General features: G+C 62.3%; 2 protein-coding genes across 2 annotated transcripts in view; both read right to left on the bottom strand.

Annotated features, from left to right (window-relative positions):
* Positions 1 to 3803: 3803 nt before the first annotated feature.
* The window catches only part of SWI5 (SWI5 homologous recombination repair protein), an 80884-nt gene continuing 60318 nt past the window's right edge, over positions 3804 to 24369 (bottom strand). The window contains exon 8 of the mRNA XM_056108916.1: positions 3804 to 3814. The gene's annotated coding sequence lies outside the window, so the exon portion shown is untranslated. The remainder of the gene's footprint in view (positions 3815 to 24369) is intronic.
* On the bottom strand, positions 3888 to 17509 carry URM1 (ubiquitin related modifier 1). Its single transcript, XM_056108827.1, has 5 exons — positions 17430 to 17509; positions 13647 to 13717; positions 7432 to 7513; positions 5700 to 5748; positions 3888 to 5497 (listed from the first exon to the last, which is right to left on the bottom strand). The coding sequence occupies exons 1-5, from the start codon at positions 17462 to 17464 to the stop codon at positions 5429 to 5431; spliced, it is 306 nt and encodes a 101-aa protein (XP_055964802.1). The 5' UTR covers positions 17465 to 17509; the 3' UTR covers positions 3888 to 5428.

Here is a 24369-nt window from a genome sequence, read left to right as displayed (position 1 = left end):
GGGCTGACCCAAAAAAAAATGTAAATGCGGGGCTGGAGAGATAGCACAGTGGGTAGGGCGTTTGCTTTGCACACAGCCGACCCGGGTTCGATTCCCAGCATCCCATATGGTCCCCTGAGCACCACCAGGGGTAATTCCTGAGTGTAGAGCCAGGAGCAACCCCTGTGCATCGCCAGGTGTGACCCAAAAAGCAAAATAAATAAATAAAAAATAAAAATAAAAATGTAAATGCACTTGGGGAGCATCTGGGGACCCTGCTCTGAGGCCACAGATCCAAAAAGCCCTCACTGGGGCTACAGGGCCCGTCCAGCCCTGCCCTGCCCGTCACTCGGAGCCTCTCCTTCCTGGAACCCGCCAAGCCTTCGGGCTTATCGTCCTTATAGGAGTTTTGCCCTTGGAACTGTGCCCTGCGCCCCCACACCCGCCTGACCTCTGGGGGCTCTCCGCCACCCCGGGGGGGACGGAGCCCCCAGCAGGCTGCAGTTTCACACAGAGTCCCAGTTCCCTCCTAGCAGGTGGCCTGCTGAGGGAGGGGTCTCTCCTGCTCTCAGCTGCGCCCCCCCAGGCTGCATTCCTGCAAGCTGGACTGTGTTGAGACACCCCTGGCGTCGTTTGGGGCGGGGGGGGGCAGATTTTTGCGAGTGCTCAGGACCTGCCTAGTGAAGGCTGGGAAATCAGAATTTAGTTGGCACCAGCCCTGTGTCCCAACTTGGCCTGACCCTCCACAGCTGCTAGCCTGTCCCTTCATCTGTGAAACGGGGCTCCTGACACATCTCTCCTGCTGGGGGTATGGCTAACTGTTGTGCTTGGGCTTGGGGCATAACTCTTATGCTGTGCTTGGGGCTTACTCTGGGCTCTGTGTTCAGGTGTCAATCCCAGAGGTGCCCTGGGGACCACGCAGTGCTGGGATTCAAATCTCTGTTCTACGGGCCAACACGAGAACATTTTTGGAGGGACCACCCCTGGTGATGCTCAGGGAGTTCTGCGCTCAGGAATCACTCCTGGAGGTGCTCGGGGGACCCTCTGGGGTGCCAGGGATCGAACCTGGGTCAGCCTCATGACAGGGAAGTGCCCTCCCCGCTGTGCTATTGCTCTAGCCCCGTGCACTCGCCGCTTCCCTTCCTAAGGGACACTTCTCTCATAAAATTAGAACTCGCCTTCTTTTTTTTTAAATTTTATTTGCTTTTGCTTTTTGGGTCACACCTGGCGATGCTCAGGGGTTACTCCTGGCTCTGCACTCAGGAGTTACTCCTGGCGGTGCTCAGGGAACCATGTGGGATGCTGGGAATCAAACCCGGGTCGGCCGCGTGCAAGGCAAACACTCTACCCACTGTAATGTCTCTCCAGCCCCCAGAACTCGCCTTTTTTTGCCTGCCTCCAGCACTCGCATGCCAGACAAGCGCCCTACCCACTGTGCCATCTCTCCGCCCTCCCCCATCGGGGCCATCTTTAAAGCACTTCGTAGCTGGCCCTAAGGCTCCCGTGGGGACCACTGGACTCTGCAGGGGGCCGCAACCTAGAGTGGAGCTAGCTGGCTGCATTCTTTTCTGCCTGCGACCCGAGTTCTAATTTTTTGTTTGTTTTTGGGTCACACCCGGCGATGCTCAGGGATCACTCCTGGCGGTGTCCAGGGAACCATATTGGGTGCTGGGGAATGAACTGGGTCGTCTGCATGCAAGGCAACTGCCCTCCCCCTGTACTAACTCTCCAGCCCCCCACTTCCAGTCCGATGTGCCAGGAGCCAGAGGGATGGGGCATCTGTAAGAAACTCCAGGCTAAGGGCTGCTGCTCCCACGGGGCGCCCCCCACCCACAAGGCTCAGATCCATTTCTGATGCCGAACCAGGTGATTATGATCATTCCAGGGGGCTCCCGAGGGAGAGGGGACTGTGGGGCAAGGAGTCGCTGTGGGTGCCGCCCTGGCTGAGCCCAACGGGCTGCGGCGAGACTTCCGGTTCTGCCAGGAAGCCCAACCTGCTGGCCATCCCGGGCGATCCCCACCAGGCACGGACCCCCACTGTCCCGGGAGAGACAATGACCCGCTTCCACTCCCAGTTAAGCCTGAGTCCGGACCCCAGGTGGGGGGTGTGGTTTCTGGAGATCTCAGCCTGCTGGGGGGGTCGCACCCCTCCTCCCTTACCCTTCTGCCTTGCCTTTTAAGGGGGTGACCCTCTGACCTCCATCTACTCCCCCCTCACCCTCCAGCCGGAGCTTAAGAGTTGGAGAGGCTTCAGGCCGGGATGCACAAGTGTGGCTGCGGTCAGCCCTTCCAGATCCTGGGGTCCCGCGGGTGCCCTGGGGGGACGCTGGCCGAGGCCGGGCGCCCGAGCGGAGCCCAGGGGAGCCCAGGGCTGAGAGGCGGGTGCTGGTCTGGGGGGGAGGCGGGGTGGCGGGCACAGGGCTCGGGCCCAGGGCAGGGGGGCAGGCAGCGGGAGTGTGGGATCGGGGTGCGGGGCTGGAGGGCGCGGGTCCGGCCGGCCGGCCGGTGCAGGGGGGCGCCCCCGGGGAGGGGCACGCTATGTCTTTAAGAGCTGCCTGAGCCAGGTCGCAGCTGCCTGGCCAGCCCGGGAGACAGCGGAGATTCATTACCCGCCGCCGACACAATGACCATTGATGGCCCCGTGGCGTTATTCAAATCCAGTACCAATTGCAGCCGAGCCCCTTTCTCCGCGCCAGGCCCGTATTGTTGGAGCGGCCCCCTAAAAGCCCGCCCCGGCCCCGAGCCGCCAGAGGCGCCCGCTCGGGTCCAGCCCTGCGCCTCGCCAGCCGCCGGCTCCCGGGCCGGCTCCCCGGGCGCTGCAGGTGACCGGGCGACGCATTCCTGCGCTCCCGCCGCGCCGGCCGCCCGGGCCCGCGGACCCGGACGCGGAGGGCGCCCGAGCCGGTGCGTGCGCGGGGCTGGCGCGGCGGGACCCGGCCCCGGGAGCCCGGCGGGGCCGGGGGCGGGGGGCGGCGGCGGCGGCCGCCGGGGCTCCCCGGGCCTGCGGCGGCGCCGACGACACCCGCGGGCCACGGGCCACCTTACCGCGAGCGTGGACGGGCCGCGACCGCCGGGGCGTCCGGACGGCGGTGAGACTCTGCTCCCGAGATGCTCCGTGTGCCGGTGCTCGCGGGGCGCGCGGGCGCGACCCCACGGGAGCCGCGGGCTCTCCACTCGGGGGCTTCGCCACTGATTGTCCAAACGCAATTCTTGTACGAGTCTGCGGCCAACCGAGAATTGTGGCTGGACATCTGTGGCTGAGTCCCGGCCGCGGCGGGGGGCGCGGGCCGCGGGGAGCGCGCGCGGCTGGGCGAGCGAGGGGGTCGCGGCGGCCGGCGCCGCTGTCCTCACCCCTCGTCGCCCTCCTCCTCCACCTCCTCCTCCGCTGACCGGTCCGCGCTGGCAGGGGCCTCCGGCCGATGGCGCCGTCTTCCCCCTTTTTCAAATTTCGACCGGGAACACGGGAACGGAGCCGGCACGCAGCGGCGGGGCCGGCGGTGGCGCGGAGTCCGCTGCCCCCGGCCGCGGGGAAGGCGCGGGACGCAAGAAGATGCTGGCGGAACGCGCCCGCGGACTCGCGCGGAGCTGAACTGCTTCGAGCCTTCCTCCTCCCGCCGACGAGCCGAAACCCACCCCCGAATCCCAAATAAACCGACCCTTCCCCGCAGCCCTTCCGGACCCAGCCTCGCCCGCGCCCGCGCCGCGCTGCCGGGAGCGGCGCCGCCGCTGGCTGGGGAGAGAGAACTTGGCCAAACGAATCCTTTTCATTAAAGACACACCTTCGGAGATGCTGGGGCTTATTTATTCGTTTATTTCTTCAAAAGCGGGGCGGGCGGTGAGGCGCTGCCTGCGGGTGCAGCCGGGCATTTCTGGGTGAGCCCCATCTCTGTCCCTGGCCCCCCACCCCCTCCGGCAGCTCGGGGATTGACACGGAGCTGAAATGCCGTGGACCGGCCGGGTCAGGCCATTTCAGCGCCCGGCACCAAGGGGAATCTGCTCTCCGGCCTGGTGTCCCCCAACCCCGGCCCCCAGCGCAGGAGCAGGTGCCTGGGACCGGGTTGGGACAAGAAGCCACTTGGGCGCTCGCGGGTGGGATGGAGACCCCTGCCAGGGAGGCTGAAGGGGAGGCTGTGCCCCAGGGTGGACACCCCGACCTCAACACCAGGGGCAGGTCACCGGCAGTGCCTGGACAGCGCCCGGCACCAAGTGGCCCCAGTCCCGCAGCAGGGCCAGCTGGCCGGGGACCTGTCCTCTAAGCCTGGAGGTGTCCACACCCTGGGCCCCCAACACTGCTGGGCCCAGCGGCCTCGGGGCTGCGAGAAACCTTCCTCGAATCGAGAGATGGAGTGAAAGCAACGCTTTTGTGCCAGCTGACGAACTCTCCCCATTTTTATTACGATGGCTGTTTCGAGGTGTCTGGGCGAATGAAGCCTTCCCCCCCAATACAGGAGAAGCTAAGGGGGCTAAGGGGGCGTTCGGCAGTCTTATCTCTGAGCCCCCTCCCCGCCCATCCCATTCTGGACTCTGAGGCTGCTGGGACAAACAAAGCCCGGGCGGGTGGGGGTGGGGCGGGGTCCTGGGGCCCAGACAGGTAGGTGAGCCCTGGCAGTCACCCGCTCCCACTGGGGCCGGGTCTCAGCGTGGATCCTTGCTGGGGTAAAGGGCAGCCCCGGAAGGCCGGAGACCCACAGGCAAGGGGCAGGACGGTGGGTGGGTGTGGGGAGGAGACCAAGGCAGCCTGTCGCTTAGACACTGAGGCCTCCCAGAGCCACTTGTCCTCGCTGCCCGCGACGCGGCGTCTGCATCTATCCCATCAGCCACGTTCCTGATGGTCTATGGACCTAAGCACTGGGGAGGAAACTGAGGCACGCTGCCCTCCAGGCGCCTCTCCAGAGCCCCGGGCAGCCTCGGGCAGGAGGAGGGTCGCAGGACCCCATCTGGTGGCCTGGGGGTGGGGGTGGGGGTGGCCGGCCAGGGTCAAGGGCTGAGGAGCAGGAGGAGAGGTGTGGCTGCCACAGCAGCTGCCGGGTGCGGGGGAGGGGGCCAGCTCTGGAGAGGGGACCCCAGCTGGGGTTCCGTAATGACTCCAGTGGGGGACAGCCAGAGCCCTCTGCCGGCCAGATGGGGAAACTGAGGTGCTGGCACCTTCAGTCTGGGGGACGGGGAGGGGGGCCCACCACAGCTCCCAGGGTCCGTTCACCTCCCCTGGAGGCACGCACAGGGAGAGGGAGATGCCGACAGGCACTGGGTGCGTCCAGGGGCGAGCGGGGTCCCCTGCCGCACCCCACCTCCCCCCTGCTCACACGCTGGGGAAAGGCTCATTTTTAGCACCTGGCCTCTTTTCCCTGCCCGGAGGGAGCTCCAGGGACAGGGCGGTGAGAAAGCAGGAGGGGACAGCGAGGGGAGGCAGGCTCGGGTGCCATCCGCCTGAGGCGTGGTGGGCAGGGATCTAGCCTCCGTGCAGCGTGGAGATGAAGAGGACGCAGTCCCGGTCCTGCAGCTGGTAGTCCAGCTCGCCCTGCCCGGAGAGAGACACTCAGGGGCGCTGGGGGGAGATACACGCCGGACACAGCCTCCTGGATGAAGGAGACCACCGAGACCGCCCCTCCTCCCCTCCCCATTCCTCTCCCTGGGGGGCGTGGAGGTGGGGGGGGGGCAGGAGTGCACCAGCACCAGCAAACGGGAGGGGTGGGGCAGGGTGGGGGTGCCCCGGCACTAACCAGCAGCTCCCAGTCGGCGTCATTGATCAGCACCAGAATCCCGGGCCGCCTGTGTGGGGAGATGGCAGGGGTGAAGCGGGCTGCAGGGTGTGTGGTCTAGGTTTGGGGGTGCAAACTGCAGACACCCCCCCAGGCTGGGATGGGGGCACCAGGGTTCCTGGGTGGTCACCCCACCAGCGAGCCCTGCCTGGCCCAGACGGGTTGGGGGCACATCCTGTGGCAGGGACCCCGGGACAGACGCATCGTCAGCAGGCAGGGCTCCAGGAGGTGGCCAGCTACAGGACAGACGCTTAGAGCTGGGGGTTCCCGAGCATCGAGGTCTACACCCCTCTCTGCCCCCCCAGGAGTCCTAGGCCTGCATGCTGCAAAGGGGCGGCCACCAGCGCATGGACACTGACGGAAAAAGGAACAGTTTGTCCTTCAGTCATACTGGTCACAGATCAAGGGTTCAGCAGCCTCATGAACCTAGCAGTTACCGATGAACATTTCCAAAATCTTCCAGAAAGTTCTATGGGAGAGCAAAATCAACTTCTAACTCTTAGACTCAGAGGGACGCTAGGGGACAGCATCCTTTCTCAGCATTTTTATTTTGTTTTGTATTTGTGGGGTCCCACCCCGCTCTGTGCTCAGGGATCAATCCCGGCAGGACTTGGGGGGCCATATGTGGCACCAGGAATTGAACCTGGGTTGGCCATATGCATCTTCCCTGCTATACTATTTTTCTGGTTATTGAAAAAAAAAAACCACTTTTTTTTGGCGGGGGATTGCATGCCTGCCCATATGCAGGGCTGACTCCTGATGGGGCTCAGGGTACCATATGTGGTGCAGGGAAAAGAAGTCGGTTGGCCAGGTTGTAGGACAAGCACCCTGGCCATTGTACTATCTCTCTGGCCCCCCCTTATAAAAATTTCTTTAGGTTTTTGTTTTGTGGGGTTTTGGGTGGGGCCACACCCAATGATGCTCATGGGTTACTCCTGGCTCTGCACTCGGGAATTACTCCCGGTAGTGCTCAGGGAGCCATGCCATATGGGAGGCCAGGGATCGAACCCCAGTCAGCTGTGTGCAAGGCAAGCACCCTCCCCGTTGTGCTATTGCTCCGGCCCCTAGATCTTTTGTGGAGAGGGTTGGGGGATATGGGGCCACCACCCGGCAGTGCTGAAGGGGCCAGGAATCAAACCGGGGCGGCAGTTAAGGGGCTGCCTGCGAGGCGAGTGCCTTCCCTCCCGACGGGGTGGCGGCGTGGGAACAGAGATGCTGTGAGGTCATGATCCAGCTGGTCAGTGGCACCAGGACGTGGCATCTAGTCTCCAATCAACTAGACTAAACCCCTCCCACACCCAACCCGGGGGCCGGACAGGTAGCACGGTAGGAAGGAGCCGCGCTGCACTGGATCCAGCTCTGCAGCCCAAATGGTCCCCCAGCGCCAGAAAGAGCAGCAGCTGTGCATCAGTGGGTGTGTCCAGCCCCCCAGTCTCCTATCCAGGGTTGGGGAGATGACTCAGGGGAGCTGAGCACAGGCTCTGCCTGCAAGACACCTGGGTTGGTATGGGCCCAGCACCATGGAGCACAGGGCCAGGAGCAGTCCCTGAGCACTTACTGGGGGGCACCCCCCAATCAAGTCCGGTGTGGAGCTCAGAGAATGGAAAGCTAGCCACCCAAGCACAGGGCTGGATGGAGAGGGAAGTGGCAGGCGGTGAACAGGGTGAGCCAGGGGTGGGAGGGGGACACTCACACGCTGTCTCCCTGGATGAACAGCTCCGGCCGCTCCTTCAGCAGATTCTTCTTGATCCAGACGAGGAGGTTCCGGACATCCCCTGAGCGGGAGGCAGAGAGAGGCGGGGTCAGGCCCAGGCTGCCAGCACTCCCTGGAGGTGGGGGGCGCGGGGCGCACAGGGTCTCTGGTCTGATTTTACTCGGGGTGAAGGGTCACTTCCGGTAGTGCCTGGGGGTCGCTCCTGTTGGAGAGCCGGGGCCTCACCCCAGGGTCCCACACACATCCCCCTGGCCGCAGAGGGGTCCCGAGCTCAGGGACGCTCAGGTGGGCCAATGGGTCAGGAGTGTCCTGCAGAGAAGGTACCCGGTTGCCGGGCAAAGCGCGGCCCAGCGACACTGTCCTTTAGAACAGCCAATGACAAGGCCAAGAAGGTGGCCCGAGGCTGTCATGGACGTGGGCTCCTGCGGACAGCCACCCTGCTCTGTAGCAGGTCTGAAGGGAGGGGGGCGTCTGCACAGACCCCCCCACACCCTTTGTGAGGGAAGGAAACAATTGCTCCACCGATAGCATCAGTTAATTTCCTCTGCTGAAGGGAGCCAGCTCCAGCGTCAGCGGGAGACGCTGACAAATCACCCAGCCGCCCGGGGGTGACCCCCCTGAAAGAGGGGAGACTCAGGGGCTCCCCCAGCTCTGCCGCAGAAATGAGCATTCGCGGGTGCTGGCCCAGCCACCGGGCCCTCGCGTGAGTGGTCAGTCCTCATGTGGAGGAGAGCAGAGTGCCCAGGCCCTGCCACCGGCCCTGGCCCCAGGGACAGGCCTATGGCCGCAGAGCGAATGTGTCCGTTGGCTTGGGGCCCTGGCCCTGGCTCATGGCCCAGCAAGCCCAAGGCCGAGCGCTCAGCGTGCTGGACTGAGGCTGGTGTTTGGCCGCGCCTGGCCGTGCGAGGGCAGCTCCCGGGGGGCCTGGGGAACACGGGGTGCTGGGAACCGAGCCTGGAGCCCCAGTCCTTCGAGCCAGCTCCCTGACCCTCCAGCCAGACATTTTTGGTTTGTTTTTTGGGCCACACCCAGCAATGCTGGCGGGGGAGAGGGAGCCCAGATGGTGCCTGGGACCGAACCTGGGCCTGGCCGCGTGCAAGGCAGGTGCCCACCCACCAGCCGGGATTCTGACTTGGAAACAAAGCTGCTGGGAGCTGCGCTCTCCCCGAGAGTGGGCAGGGACTGGGGACCTCGCTCTGAGGGCCCGCTCCTCCTGTACCACCATCCAGGTCGCTCACCCCCACCCCGGCCTCCACCTTGGGCCCGTCTCCAGCTGCCCGTGGACTGCCGGCGTCGCGGCCTGGGCAGGAGGGGGCTGTGCCCGCAGGAGTGGCTCCGGCCGAGGGCCACCCCGGCTGGCCTGCGTGGAACCGGGGCCCAGCTGGGCGGTAGCCCGGACGCCCTTCTCGGGGCGGGGCGGAGCGGCCTGCTCCCCTCCGTGGTCACGCCAGGGTCATTCGAGCGCTGGCCTCGTCACGGAGTCAGTCCCGAGGGGGTGGGTCGCGGGGCCGCTCATTTATCATGACGCTCGTGTGGCTGAGGTCACTCCCTCTCCCCGCCGCACCCCCCAGGCCGGCCCGCATTCTTGATGGCCCGTTACCATGGTGAGACCACCGCATCAGCACCCGTATTGTTCCCCCATGCCTGGATTTGGGGGCGGGGGGAGGTGGGACTTGCGTCTCTCTTCGCAGGCGGCAAGGGCCACTCGGGCCTGGCCTGCGACACCCCCCCAGGGACAAGGCTGGGCCCAGACAATATGCAAATGGCCGCCAAGCCAGATGGTCGGCTCCTTCGGAGCCTGGGAGGGGGGGTAGGGCTGAGCAGAGTCAGGGGCTGGTGGCTGAGGGGGGTGGGTGCTGGGAGCCAGGAGGCTGGGACACTCGCACTGTCTCCCTCACCCCCACCTGCCCGGTCCCAGGTCATCTCCCCAATGCAGTGCCGGACCCTCACCCACAAGATAAACGTTTATTGAGCAACTACTGCGGTGCCTGGGGCCAGAACGTGGTGGTGAGTGCTGTGGCGCTCACATCCCCAGAGCCCAGGGACAGAGGCTCCTGCCTGGTGGTGGGGCCAGGGAAAGCTGGCCTGAGGCTCACAGGAAGCTGGGCCCAGAGCTGCGGAGAGAAGACAGGGGTACACACTTGCCTGGCATGTGGCTGGCCCAGGTTTGATCCTCAGTGCTGCATTTGGTCCCTTAAGTCCCACCAGCAGTGATCCCTGAGCACAGAGCCAGGAGTAAGCCCTGAGCAAGGCCAGATATGCACCCCCACCCCCGCAAAAACAAACAAACAAAAAAACCCCTAAAACCCAACAAATAAAACCAGGCGGAACAATAGTACAGCGGGTAAGGCACTTGCCTTGCACCTGGCCAACTCGAGTCTAAGCCCAGGACCACCAGCGGTGGTGATCCCTGAGCACAGCTGGAGGTGGTCCCAAAATACAAACAAACAATAAAGAAAACTCCCGCAAAGGAAGAGGAGGGTGGGAGGGCGCTCAGGGGGGCTTTGGGAGGAGGCTGTGGGGGGGGCCTGGGCCGGAGCAGAGGCGGTCAGGGTGGAAGGGGCCTCTGTCTCTCCGGGGACCCCTGGGCCTGCACCCAGAATGTGCTCTGTGGGCCATGATGGCTGTGAGGTACCATCTCTCTGCCTCAACGTGTCCAGCATGGAGGGACAGCATGGCCACACCTGGGGGTCAAATGGCCACTGAGCTTTGCACTGATGACAGCACACAGCCTGGACTCCAGACACTGACCCTGACCCCCGACTACAGGGGGGCCGGGACCCCAGACCCTGACCCTCACCCGACTGCGGAAGTGGGGGGAGGTGGGAACAGGACAGTCTGGCTCAGGTGCCATCACTTCCAGAAACAGGCGCTGTGGGAGGCTCCGGCCATAGCACCCACAGAAGCTCCTGGCCCTTGGCCTGCCCGGCTGACCAGGCCTTGTGATCACCCAGGACAAACACTATGTTTGGTTTTCCTGTGGCCCAGTCACCTCGCACTCTGCACATGCGCAAAGATGCATGCACTCACGTACACATGCACAGACGTGAGCGTGCACACACAGAGGGTGAGCAGTCGCCCCCAGCACACGGGATGAGCATGGGCGTTTTCTAGAAGATTCCCCCCTTCCATGGGAGGTTGGAGCGGGCAGAGGGTCCCAGACATTCCCACCTGGGGGGCTCTGGGGACACGCCTGGGTGGAAGGACTGTCCATGGGGCTATGGGTCAGACAGGCCCCACCAGGCAGGCACCACGCTGACACACACACAGCCACAGTCAGAGACACACAGAACACAGACAAAAACAGTCACAGAGACACACACACAGACACAGGCACAGACACAGGCAGAGACACACACAAACACACACAGACACAACCACAGACACACACAGTCACAGCCATAGATACACAGACACAGCCACAGACACACACAGATAAACACAGACACAGACAGATACAGACACGGGCACACACATAGTTACAGAGACACACCCAGCCACAGATACACCCAAACACAGACACACACAGACATAATCACACAGTCACAGAGACACAGTCATACAGACAGTCACACAGACAGTCACATAGACACACAAAGTCACATAGACACAGTCACAGAGACACAGACACATAGTCACAGAGACATACAGACACAGGCACACTGACAGTCACATAGACACACAAAGTCACATAGACACAGTCACAGAGACACAGACACATAGTCACAGAGACATACAGACACAGGCACACTGACACACAGATGCGGTGGGGGTGAGTTCCAGTTCCAGATCTGAGCCGGAAGGTGGCCTAAGTCCTCCTCTGACTTGGGGACAATCACCACCACCCCAGGGGCCTGCAGCCACAGCACCTCTGTCCCCCAGCACCCCCTCCCAGGCCACGACCTCCGGGAGCCCCCAGTCCCCCAGCAGGTGTCTTCCCCACCGCCCCACCCTGTCCTCGGCCCAGCCAGGGGTGACAGAGGAGACTCCTCTTCCCCACCGGCCCTGAGGATTTCAGGGTGCCATGAAGCCCACCCGGTCGGCCGGCTGACCCGGGAGAAGAAAGCCCGGGCCAAGCGCCGGCCAGGCAGGGAACATCAGAGGAGCCATTTACAAGTGAATGGGGGTTAGAAAGGAGCAGTTTGTGGGCTAAACTGGCCTCAGAAGGAGGTTTACAGATGTGTGAGGGACGCTCCTCATTGTTTAATTAAGCAGAAAGTGGGTCTTTTCAAAAGCAATTTTGCACAGGGCCTGGAGGGGGAGGGGCTGGGCAAACAGGCCCGGAGCAGAGAAAGGCACAGCTGGCCCCGGGCGGGCCCTGCATGCTAAGCAGTTTAAAGCACCGCAGGCTGCAGCCACAGCCTCGGCCGCTGGGCCGCCGGGCCAGGCAGGCAGGGCCCAGGGAGCGGGTCCCAGTTCAGGCAGGGGCAGGGGCGGGCACCAGCCCGGCTGCGGGGCGAGCCTCAGGCTGATCAGAGTGGGCATGGGCGGGTCCCAGCGACAAGGCAGGAAGAGCCACTGGGCCACCCTTGGCCGCCAGGTTGGGAAGGCGCTTATGCCCAGGGGAGCAGCAGCTGGGGCAGCGCCCCGGGGTCAGAGGTCATGCCCCAACTCTGCCCATCCTCTTTGCCCCACTTGGCTTGGCTGGAAGCTCGCCTGGCCCTGGGGTCCCCCCTTGCTGCGGCCAATCCCCCCCCCATAATCTCAGGGCCGCATGTCTCCTCGACCCACCTGGGAAGCGGCTGGACTGCAGGTGACGGGCCGGGCCTCGGCCTCGTGCAAACAGGAGCGGGCGACAGAGCCCGGCGCCAGCCCACGGAGAGGGGAGGAGACGCCCCACCCGAGGGGGCCAGGCTGAGGACCACAAACCTGGGTGTAGGGGGCTCAGGGGCAGAGAAGCCTGCTCCTTGAAGAAATGAAGTCCTGCTTAGACCCCTGGCCCCACCCACATGTGCGCAAGTGCACATATGTGCTTGCTAGAGCGCACGCGCTCTCTCTCACATGCACACACACACTCTCTAACACACACTCAGTACACCCTCACACACTCTCTCACACGTTCACATACACACACCCTCTCACCTACACACACTCACACTCATATATACCCTCACACGACCCTCTCACACACACTCTTTCACAAACACACACACGCTTTCTCGCACACACTGTCTCTGTCTGGAACGGCTGTTTCTGTTTATTTCTGCCTGTGAGGGTGGATTTAATTGGTAACAGGAAACCTCCACTAAAGGTCTTTATTTTATTATTATTATTATTTTTGCTTTTTGGGCCACACCCGGTGATGCACAGGGGTTACTCCTGGCTCATGCACTCAGGAATTACTCCTGGCGGTGCTCGGGGGACTATATGCGATGCTGGGAATCGTGCAAGGCCAACGCCCTCCCTGCTGTGCTATCGCTCCAGCCCCAAGGGTCTTGATAAAAGTCACAATTAAGTTGGTTTGCGTGATCGTGTGAGGGGGCACACCCAGTGGGGCTACGGGGACCATGTGGGGACCAGAAATCACACTGCCTGTCTCACCCGGGGCCCACCCCAGTTCAACTCCTGTCTGGAACCCTGAGCAAGGTGGGGGGGTCCAACCAGTCAACCAACAAGCAATCCAACCAGGGACTCAGCATTCCAAGCGGGAGCTCCGGGCCTTTGGCTATCGCCAACCGCCCTAGAGGGTCTGTTGGCGGGGCTGGGGTGGGCAGCAGTGAAGGTTCGAGAGAAGTGCAATGAGCTGAACAGGACACTGGGGAGAAGGGGAGATGGAGCAGAGAGAGAAGGGGGTCACCGGTGCAGGCTGAAGGGACAGGGGGCACGGCGCGGGCTGCAGGGACTCTCACTCCAGTCCTACTTCCCGGCCTCGGTCAGGGACGCGCGGCCTCTGCGTTGTCAACCAGAGCACGGCCTGTGCTTAAGGTGTGACCCGGCCCTGAGCTGGCCCTGAGCAGGAGGAGCTGGGGAGGCTGACGTGTCCCTCGGAGCAGCTCTGGGTGGGTGGCACTGCGCCTCCGGCCCCCGGAAAAGGACAGCAGAGAGGCAAGGCCCCTGGGGTCTCGGGCTCCAACGCCATGGCCTAAGCCGGGAGCGGGGTCCCTGGGGCCACGGGCTGCCTTCTCCCACCCACAGAGCTCGAGGGGTGAGCGCTGTCCCTTGCCTGCTCGGGGCCCCGGGGGCTCCATACTCACAAGGCCCCTCCTCGCTGGGCAGAGTGACCTGATGCTTCTTGACGCCATCGAACAGGAGCTCCGCGCCGCCACTGTAGGGAGACGGGAAGACAGTGAGCGAGGCCCAAGTGGCAGGCAGGAGAGGGCAGGGGTGCCCAGGAGCCCACCCTCTAGTGATGTCCCGACATGGTGAGTGGGGGCGAGGCCAGCGATGACCCGGGACGCCAATGTCCCCTCGTGTCAAGTCGTGTTTGCGGCTCTGCTTCCTGGGGAGGCCCTGCACAGTGGGGTGCAAGCCCAGGCCATGTGGGGCTGCACTGACCCCGCCTCCCCCGGGTCTCTACCTGCGAGAGGGCTGAGAAATCGCCCCTGGGGTGCCCCTTGCTCCTCCGTCCTGGCTAGTGGAGGCAGCGGCCTGCCCACTGTGGGCCTGCTGGGCACAGGGCACCAGTGGGAGGCTGCAGGTGCCTGGGCTTAGTCAGGGGGTGGCCCCCGGAACTCATCTCAGCCTCGGGGCAGTCCCAGGGGCAAGGGGGCTTGGTCCAGGCCATAGGCAATAACTGAACTGAGATTCAAATCCTTTCATTTTGGGGGCTGGAGAGATAGCACGGCTGGGAGGTCATTTGCCTTACACGCGGCGGACCGGGGTTCAATTCCCAGCATCCCATATGGTCCCCCAAGCACCGCCAGGAGTAACTCCTGAGTGCAGAGCCAGGAGCAGGCCCTATGCATTGCTGGGTGTGGCTCAAAAAGCAAAAAAACAAAACCGAAATCCTTTCATTTTGTTTTGAGGCCCCTCCTGGCCAATCCTGGGGCTCAGGGTGTGTGTGGCGCAGGCTGGGTCGGCACCGTGGAAGGCCAGTGCCTGTCGTACTGTCTCTCTGGCCCCAGGATCAAAACCCTAAGGGGCCTTTTCCCTGGGCAGGGAAAGCCCATCCGGGAGCCTCCTGAAGGCAGCCTCGGCTCAGGCTGGGTGGCGGGACACGGTGGGGGGTTGGCGGGATGCGTGGGGTCAGACCGGCGGCCTTGCGAGTCCCTCTCAGCAGCCGTGGGGACCAAGAAAGGCCCCAGGGCCATGGCGGGTGGCGCCCCCCTGCCCCGTCACCCGTCCCCACGGCAGGAACAGAGGTGCCCTGAGCTGGCGCGGGGAGGCTGGGGCAAGGCAAGGCCTGTCACGCGGGAGACATGGGGCGACTGTCGCCCAAACAAGGTCACGCTTTGTTGATGCACAAACGTGGTGGGGAGAGGGACCCATCTGGGGCCGCAAGGGGCCGCTTCAGCTGCAAGCCCGCACAGAAGCTCCATTTATCCCCTTCCAAGAGCCCCGCTCTGCCCGGGCAGGGGCTGGCACCCGCAGCAGCTGGGCTGGGGGAGGGCCCCGGGCGAGGGGCTCAGGAGTTGGGGGTCAGAAGGCCCCGGTTCCTGGGCAAACAAGTAAGAGCACCCGGACCCGGTGGTGCCAGGCTCAGAGGCCTGGCTATCTCCCCGTCGCCAGGGGCCACGGCTGACCCGGCCCCACTGGGTACCGGCCCCCCAAGGCAGAGCCAGGCATTGGGTCAGCACATCTTGGGGGAGGGAGGGATCGGCTGGGCCTCTGAGGGATTCAGGGAGGCTGACTGGGGCGTGGGGGTTCTTGGGGCCTGAGGAAAGAACCCAACCGAAGAACACCTCTGGACTCCTCAGCTTCCAGCCACCCCCCTGAATCTCGGCGGGGGTACCGCTGGCCTCTGGGACTGGCAGGTAACCCCCCCCCCCCCACGCTGCCTGCCCTGTCCTGAACTTAACCTGGGCACTGGAGGACCTCGAGAAATATCTGCTGAATGAATGCAAAGGCCCAGTTCTCTAACCTCAACCATGCCCCCGCCCCAGTAAGGAAGGAGGGCGAGAATAAGAGGAAGAGGGGTGTGTATGAGCCAGAGCAAGAGTACAGCAGGTCGGACCTTTGCCTCACAGTTCAAACCTGAGTTCAAACCCTGGCATCCCATATGGTTCCCAGAACACCGCCAGGAATGATCCCTGAGTGCAGAGGCAGGAATGTGTGGCCCCAAACACCACTCCCGCAGGCCCAGACCTGAGACCAGACAGTTGGGGCCACAAGACAAGGGAAAGAAACCCAGGTCTGAGCAATCTGGGGGGACAGAGTGGGATGAGGAGCGTGGGGGGGGGGGGGGTTACATCTCTTAGGGGAAAGAGGCACAGTCCTGACCCAGCTCTTCAAGGTAACAACGGGGACAAAGAGAAGGACAGGCATGGTGGCCTGTGCGCGGCTCAGGCCGAGAGCCGCTGAGAGGGGTGGGGAAGGAGAGGACAGCCAGGGTGAACGTGTGTGGGGCTCTGGCGGGAGACTGGGGGTGTCAGGAGGAGGGGCGGTGGGTCAGAGGCAGGGGCCAGGGAGGGTCCAGCCAGGACGCTCTGTCCTTCCGTGGCCCCTGGGCAGCACCGAGGGTAGGGGAGCGCCCTCAGATGAGTGAACACCAAGTGGATCCACAGCCACAAAAGCAGGCGGGCGGCAGAGGTCCTGCAGCAGGAAGGTCCAGGGAAACCCAGGCAGAAAGAGTGTGCGTGTGTGATGGTATGTGTGTATGTGTGTGTGTGTGTGTGTGTGTGTGTGTGAGAGAGAGAGAGAGAGAGAGAGAGAGAGAGAGAGAGAGAGAGACAGGGGGCTGGGGTGGGGCCAGGAGAGCTGGGCCCTGCCAGACACCATAGTAGAGTGGGGAGGGAGAGCGGACAAGGTTCTGTTGATCCCGTCTCCCAGCCTGGCAGGTGGACACTCAGTAAAGGGCTGGTGATGGAGCTGGCCCATGAAGGAAACTGGGGGCCCCTTGAGAGAACAGGCCTGGACACTCACGGCTTTCCATTCCTATGGCCGGACTTTCCCCTTAAAGGCCAATTCACCCTCCCTCATACAGGCAGCCCAGCCTGGCGGGAGGAAAAGGCTGGAAGGATCCCACACATCTCTCAGGGTTCTTGGTTCTCTAAGGATCTAAGACCCCCCGTGTACCAGGCGTGGAACTCTCGACACAAGGGATCATCGGTTCCAGTAATTTTGTTCTGGGGACACACCTGGCAGTGCTCAGGGATCACTCCTGGCTGACTGGGGGAACCATCGAGGGTGCTGGGGATCGAACCCGGGTCCGCTGCGTGGCAGGTAACCACCCTCCTCTCTGTGCTCCCCCCCACGAACCTATCTGCCGCGCGTTCTTAGCTTCCGGTGTGCGGGCCCCAATCCCCCCGCGCTGCTCGGCTGATGCAGAAACGTGACGATCTACACTGCGCGCCTTGACGCCGCCCGCACACACGCAAGACTTGCAAGACCTGCGCGGGCCGCTCCGCAAATGCCCCCGAACGTCTCGGCTCGTCCGTTTCGCGCCCCCAACTCGGAGGCCCTAAGAAGAGACCCGCCCCCCTCGGCCACACCATCATCCCTGAGCGGCAACGGCTCTTGGAGCCCGAAGGACGACACGGGGCGATGCGTGGCGCTCAGATGCCAGCCACGCGAGCCCTGCCCGATGCGGGCTGGCCGAAGACGGCCCGGTGGCCGCCTGCAGCCCTTCCCCGACCCGGGAGAGGCGGGCGGCCAGGACGGAGCCCGCCCCGTCGGGGGCTGCGCCTCTATTCCGGAACATACGGCCGGGTCGCCAAGGGAGACCGAGACTCAGGCTCTCCCGGGCGGGCGGCGCAGCCCAGGGAAGACGTCGGCAGTCGGCGACTCGGCTGCCACAGGCCCCAGAGGCTGAGGAAGGGAGTCCCCGAGCCTCACGACTTCAGTCCGTCCCCACGACTTCCCCCAGCTCTGGGACTCACCCGAACTCCACCTCCACTGATAAGGGCGCTGCCATGTTGGGGAAGCCGGACGCACAGGAAACGCCCTTCTACTTCCGGTGCTCACGCCCACTTCCGGGCGTCGCGGCCGGAAGAGGCGGTGCCCACGGTGCCATCTTCCCTCGCTATTGGAGGACGGCCGGGAGCGGGAAGGAGAGGCTTCTGTGGGGCTGGAGCAGTAGCACAGCGAGGAGGGCGTTTACCTTGCACGCGGCCCACCTGGGTTCGACTCCCAGCATCCCATACGGTCCCCCGAGCACCGCCGGGAGTCATTCCTGAGTGCAGAGCCAGGAGCAGCCCCTGAGCATCGCCGGGTGTGACCCAAACCCACCCCCCCCCCCAAAAAAAAGAAGAGGCTTCTGTGATTTCTGAGTTGTACCTCTGCCTTTTAGGTACTCGGGGTGGCAGCGATTTCTCCGAGATCCAGCAGTCTTTTGCATCCCGGAAAGAGTCCAGGTTCATGCATGCAAGACATGTTGCTCTGTTTTTCAGCCACATTCCTGGCTTTACGGTCACGCTCCTCCTGTTGTTCATCGATTTGCTCTTGTGAGACTTAGTACTGTGTTTTGGTATATTGAATACGTCATGGGTAGCTTGCCAGGCTTTGCCGTGCGGGCGAGATACTCTCGGTAGTTTGCCGGGCTCTCTAAGAGGGGCAGAGGAGTCGAACCCAGCTCTGCCAGCTGCACGCAAGGCAAATGCCCTACCGCTGTGCTATCGCTCCAGCCCATTCGTGGCTTCTATTTTTATTTTTTAATTTTTGGGTCACACCCGGCGATGCACAGGGGTTACTCCTGGCTCTACACTCAGGAATCACTTCTGGCGGTGCTTGGGGGACCCTATGGGATGCTGGGAATCAAACCCAGGTCAGCCGCGTGCAAGGCAAACGCCCTATCTGCTGTGCTATCTCTCCAGCCCCTCCTGGCTTATCTTTATAGCTTTTTTTTTTTCTTTCTGGGGATGAACCATTCCCTGTTCAATGCTGGGGTAACTCTGGGTGGTACCTGGGGGGAAACCGTGTGGTGCTGGGGATCAAACCCGGGTCTCCTGCATGCAAATCATGCCCGCAGTGTGTTGAGGTCATTCTCCGTGCACCCAAGAACCTTTATTACCAGCACAGAACTGCTCTCCAGAATAGTCCTGAGCCCTGCTCAGTGTAGCTCAGAACCTTGCCCCGCCTCCCAAAAGAGCTAGGGGTTCAGTTGGTAGCATTGTATCCAAGTTCCACTTGTACCCCTGTGTCTTTCAGCAAGTTACCAGAAGTCTTTGGGCCTGGCCTCCTCACCTGGAAAGCAGGTCTGGTGAGAAACAAAGGTATTGGAGGCCCGGGCCTCATTCCTGAAAAGTAGGAGCTCCTGGGTTCTCCATCTCAAGGATCCTACTGGCACCCAGGGACACACCCAAGCAAGCACCTTCCCACTTCTACTCATCAGATCCAGGGTAGTCTCCCAAGCCTCTGGGGATTTGCACTCTCAAACTCTTCTGCAGGTCACCACCCCATCAACTCACCCACAGCTGCTGCCTGGCCAGTGAATGGGCCTCCTCTAGCATAAGCTTCACCGTTTAAACTCCAGGACAGGGGCTGGAGCAATAGCACAGCAGGGAGGGCGTTTGCCTTGCACGCGGACGACGTGGGTTCGATTCCCAGCATCCCATATGGTCCCCTGAGCACTGCCAGGGGTAAACTTCCTGAGTGCAGAGCCAGGAGTAACCCCTGTGCATTGCCAGGTATGACCCAAAAAGCCAAAAAAAAAAAAAAAAAACTCCAGGACAGACCCTTCCTGGATCCCAGATCCAGGGTACTGACCAAATGGCCTGCTTAATTCTGGTCTTAGCCCACCCATCAGAGTGGAGCGTCCTGGGACCTTGAGATGGGTGGCCCCCTCCACTGGGCCACAGTCACATTCTCTTGGCTCCTGCCCGCGCCCAGAACACCCTGTCTTCCCAGGGCACGGGGAGATGCTCTGGAAGGTGCATCTATAAAATGGGGTTCACTCCGCCAGCAAGCTTGTGAGGGGGTGGCCAGGCCCCCTGCCATCCATCAGATGAGCATCCATCCATCAGATGAGTATCAGACGAGCACAAGAGATTGTGGGAAATGGCAGTGGGAAGAGGCAGGAGAGAGGGAACACTTCCTCTTCTCCATATGAGGGGCCTGCAGCCCCCGCCTCTGGGCATAGGTGACACCTGGCTTGCTCTCTACTTTTTTTTTTTCTTTTTGGGTCAGAACTGGCTGATGCTCAAGGGTTCCTCTTGGCTCTGCACTCAGGAATCACTCCTGGCGGTGCTCAGGGGACCACATGGGGTGCTGGGAATCGAACCCAGGTCAAACCCATGTGCAAGGCAAACGCCTTACCAGCTGTGCTATTGCTCCAGCCCCTGTTGGGTAGATCTAACCTGCATTGCTTCACCAGGCGGTGCTCAGGGATTATTCCTGACAGAGCTTGGAAGACTATATGCAGTGCACTGGATCAAACCACGGTCAGCTCCAAGGCTGAACCCACTGTACTCTCTCAGGCTGCAAGCCTACCTCATCTCTTGGGTTTTTTTTTTTTTGGTGGGTGGGGGGTGACTGGGGGCCACACCTGGGAGTGCCCAGGGCTTACCCCTGGGTCTGTTCATGAATTCCCCCTGGTGTGCTCAGGGGATCAAGTGGTAGCACTGTAGCACTGTCCCTAGTACTATAGCACTATTCTCCCGTTGTTCATCGATTTGCTCGGAGTGGGGACCACAAACGTCTTCATTGTGAGACTTGTTACTGTTTTTTTGCATATCAAATTTGCCACAGGGAGCTTGCCAGGCTCTGCCTTGTGGGCGGGATACTCTTGTACTCTTGGTAGCTTATGGGGCACTCCGAGAGGGATGGAGGAATCGAACCTGGGTCAAACTTGGGTTGGCCATGTGCAAGGCAAATGCCCTACCGGCTGTGCTATCGCTCCAGCTATTAAGGGAGCGATTAAGTGGTTAGTATTAATTATATTAATTTTTCTTTTTGCTATTTGGGTCACACCCAGCAATGCACAGGAGTTCCTCCTGGCTCATGTACTCAGGAATTACTCCTGGCGGTACTCAGGGGACCCTATGGGATGCCGGGAATAGAACCTAGGTCGGCTGTGTGCAAGTCAAACGCCCAACCTGCTGTGCTATTGCTCCAGCCCCTATTCTTTTCTTTTTAAAATTTTTTTGGGTCACACCCGGCAATGCTCAGGGGTTCCTCCGGGCTCATGCACTCAGGAATTGCCCCTGGCGGTGCTCAGGGGACCCTATGGGATGCTGGGAATTGAACCCCGGTCGGCCGCATGCAAGGCAAATGCCCTACCCGCTGTGCTATTGCTCCAGCCCCTAATTGTATTAATATTAATTTTAATGTACTAATATCACTGTAATGTAAAAAAACAATAATATTAATCAAAGCTATTAAGTGGTTAATATCAATACACATTAAGTGGTATGAGGTTCAAACCTGCCTGCCGTGTGCCAAGCAAGCGCCCTCCCATCTCAGAGCCCCCAGCCGAGGGAACTTTGGTCCAGGGGGGTCCAGCTAACTTGAGGTAGGCCAGGTTAGTCCCCACGTGGCCCCTCCAGGGACCCTCGCGGGTCGCAACCGATTGGCTGCTCACGGCGTTGGTGGGCGGTGGTGGGTTCGACCGTCACCCACACACCTGCCTGCCTGCCTGCCTGCCTGCCTTGGGGGAGCCCCGCAAGCGAGGGGCTGGCCCCCCGCCCGGCTCCCCGCGAGCAGGCCGGCCAGCCCCTCTGCAGCTCGGCCAGGGACAAAGGCGGGGTGGGCGCGGGTGCCCCTAGCCCGCTGCCCTTTGTCTGCCCGCCGCCCCCCGCGCGCCCCGGGAGGCTGGGAGGCGCCTCTCGCAGGCTTCCTCCTCCCATTCTTGTGCTAATTGGGTGTCAAGCTGAGATCAGTGAGAAAAGAACCCGCCCGGCGCGGGTTAAACTGCCGCCAAAGCCGGGGCCGGCCGGGAATATCATTAGGCCGGAGGAGGAGGCCGGGGGCGGCGGCCGCCCCGCTTTGAAGGCCGCGGGCTCGCCCCTCCCCGGCCGCCGCCGCTCAGGGGGCCCCCGCCGAGGTATTTAACCTTCTTCCCAGCCGCTGAAAGTGATACGCCCGCCGAGCACCGGCCAGCGCGGCCACTTGCCTGTCCCCGAGGGCGCGTGGACCTCCGGGGACGCGGGCGCCGGCCCCTCCAGCCTCCTGCCGGCCCGGCAGGCCGGTCAGCCCAGAGCATCACGGGCTGCCGGTCAGCTCCAAGTGGCCTCGGCCAGAGCGTCCCAGCAGCTTCGGGAAGGAAGGAAGGTTTTGGGTTCAGGGTCCACCAAGGGGTCCCCCTTCTCTTTTCACCTCCACTCTGCCCGCCCCGCCCCCTCGGGTCTGGAACATTCTCCCCTCCAGCTCCTGGATAAGCCCCCAGGGCCCCCCCTTCAGCACCCAGTCCCTGCTTCCCAGCTGGTCTCCCTGACCCTCACCCCTGGAGGGGGGGGGGAAGTCCAGGGTCCCATCTAGCTTCCCCCAACGCCCCCCACCTGGTGGTGTTTAGTGTGTGGGCCTGGGGGGGGGGGCTGGAGCGAGCCTGTAGGGGTTCACTTGGCCCGCCCCAGGCCGGCTCAGGGTAGATCCCCCACCTCCGCCTGGTCCTGCCCACCGGACCCCCCCTCACACAATCTGTGTCCAAGCCAGGTGGAGGCTCAGATCCTGGAGCCAGTCCAGCACCTGCTGGATCCTGCCCCGCGTGGAAGCGACCTGATGAAGGGGGGCAGATGCAGAGAAGGAAACTCAAAAGTTTGGAGTCTTTTATTGGCCTCGGGGCTGGGGGAATCACGTGATCTCCAACAGCCCAGGAAGGCGCTCTCTTGGCCCTGGTTTGGGGACTTACCACTTGATATTTTTTTTCTGTTTGTTTGGCTTTTTGGGTCACACCTGGCGATGCTCAGGCGTTCCTCCTGGCTCTCCACTCAGGTGAATTACTCCTGGCGGTGCTCCAGGGACCATATGGGAAGCCAGGGATCCAGCCCGGGGTTGGCCGCTGCATGCAAGGCAAACACCCTCCCCACCCTCCTATCACTCCAGCCCCAACACCTGATTTTTTTTTTTCCTTTTTGGGTCACACCCGGCGATGCTCAGGGGTTACTCCTGGCTTTGCACTCAGGAATCACTCCTGTCGGTGCTCAGGAGACCATAGGGGATGCTGGGAATTGAACCCGGGTCGGCCGCGTGCAAGGCAAACACCCTATCTGCTGTGCTATTGCTCCAACCCTTTTTTTTTCCGGTGTGTGGGGGGGCACACCTGGTAGTGCTCAGGGCTTACTCCTGGCTCTGTGCTCAGGAGTCACTCCTGGCAGGGCTCGGGACCATATGGGGTGCCAGGGATCGAGCTGGGTTGGCTACATGCGCAGCAAGTGCCCTACCTTCTGTACTATCTCTGGGGCCCTCTCTCTTTTTTAGTGGTGACAGTCATCAAACTAAGTCTGACATGCTTGACCGCTGAACCTCCTCCCTGGCCCACCCCACTCTCTTGACCAGGGCTCAGCTGCAGGCCTGGTGATCATACCTGATCATACCCCACTCTTGCTCCATCACAGGCACTGAGGCAGGGATTTGGGCTTCTGATTACAGGCTCAGCTAGACAAAAGGGATCGGAACGCAGTGGAACTTTGGTTTTGGAGAGACACGTGGCCGTCTTAGGGACTGGTCCTGCCGGAGTCAGAACCAACTCCTGATTCAGTGCTCGGTTGACCATGTTGTGCTGGGGACCGGATCCAGGTCTTCTGTCTCTAAAACCGGTGTTCTGGGTTTGCAGTGGGTAAGGTGCTTGCTTTGCATACGGCCGACCTATTCCAAGCCCTGCGCCACCTACAGTCCAACTGGGCAGTCACGAGTGACCCCTGAAGTGGAGTCCCCCACCCCGCAAAAGGCCAAAGTTCCAGCTCACTGCGCTTGTCCCCTCTTCCCTACCAAGTGGGTGCTCTTGGTCACTGCCCTGTATCGCCTCTTGGGGAGCTGTGTCCATCCTAGAGGGACCCCTTCGCATTGGAGACCACTCACCACTAAGAGTTTAGGACACAAAGCCAAACTATGGCCAGCCTGGGTTCAATCACTGGCACCCCTATACTGTCTCCCGGGAACCACCAGGACTGGTCCCTGAGCCAGGTGTTGAGATCGTTTTTGGGTGTGGCCCAAAAAACTGAAAAGAAGGGCCACACCGGGGAGGGCATTTGCCTTGCACGCGGCCGACCCAGGTTCAATCCCCGGCATCCCAAATGGTCCCCCAAGCACCGCCAAGAGTAATTCCTGAGTGCAGAGCCAGGAGTCACCACTGAGCATCGCTGGGTGTGACCCAGAAAGAAAAAAAAAACACGAGAAGAAAAAAGCCAAACATTCCATCCCTCACAACCCCTTCGAAGCCCCTCAAAGACCCCTAGGAGGTCTGTCCTCCAGTCTGAGTGCTTGCAGGGGTGGACCCGGATCGCAGACGAAGCCTTCCTGCGCCCGTGGCCGGAATGGGATTCTTCAGGCGCCGCACGCCCTCTGCTGGCCACTCCCGGACACAGCAGCCCTGACCGTCCCCACCCCTCCCCAGCGAGGCCCCAGATTAGACGCCCCTCCCCTAGGGGGCACCCCAGCTTCCCCGTCCCCGTCCCCTCCCCCTCCACCCACACTGTCCGCGGCTGCCCAGGGTGTGGCCCACAGTTGCCCTGGCAGGCACGCGTGGAATGGAGGCGCTCCGCTCTGCACGCCTCAGTGACCTCTGCCCGGGAGCTGATTGGCGGGACGGCAAGGCAGGATAGAGGCAGGCCAGTGCCGGCCACAGGCGGCGGGGCCAGGGCCTCTGCTGGGGGAGCCCAGTGACCCTCCTGCGGTCCCAGATAAGGTCCCACACAAGGTCCTAGCCCAGCGGCCGCCCCCCCTCAA

Source organism: Sorex fumeus, unplaced genomic scaffold (genome assembly GCF_029834395.1).
Source record: "Sorex fumeus unplaced genomic scaffold, SorFum_2.1 ptg000233l, whole genome shotgun sequence".
NCBI classification, from domain to species: domain Eukaryota; kingdom Metazoa; phylum Chordata; class Mammalia; order Eulipotyphla; family Soricidae; genus Sorex; species Sorex fumeus.
This window is presented reverse-complemented; position numbering and strand designations above follow the sequence as displayed.

Coding starts and splice junctions, on each gene's coding strand:
- URM1 (XM_056108827.1), bottom strand. CDS start 17,464: ATGGCAGCGCCCTTATCAGTGGAGGTGGAGTTCGG. Junction 13,718..17,429: donor TCAGTGGAGGTGGAGTTCGG/GTGAGTCCCAGA, acceptor GTCTCCCTACAG/TGGCGGCGCGGAGCTCCTGT. Junction 5,498..5,699: donor ACGCCGACTGGGAGCTGCTG/GTTAGTGCCGGG, acceptor CTCTCCGGGCAG/GGCGAGCTGGACTACCAGCT.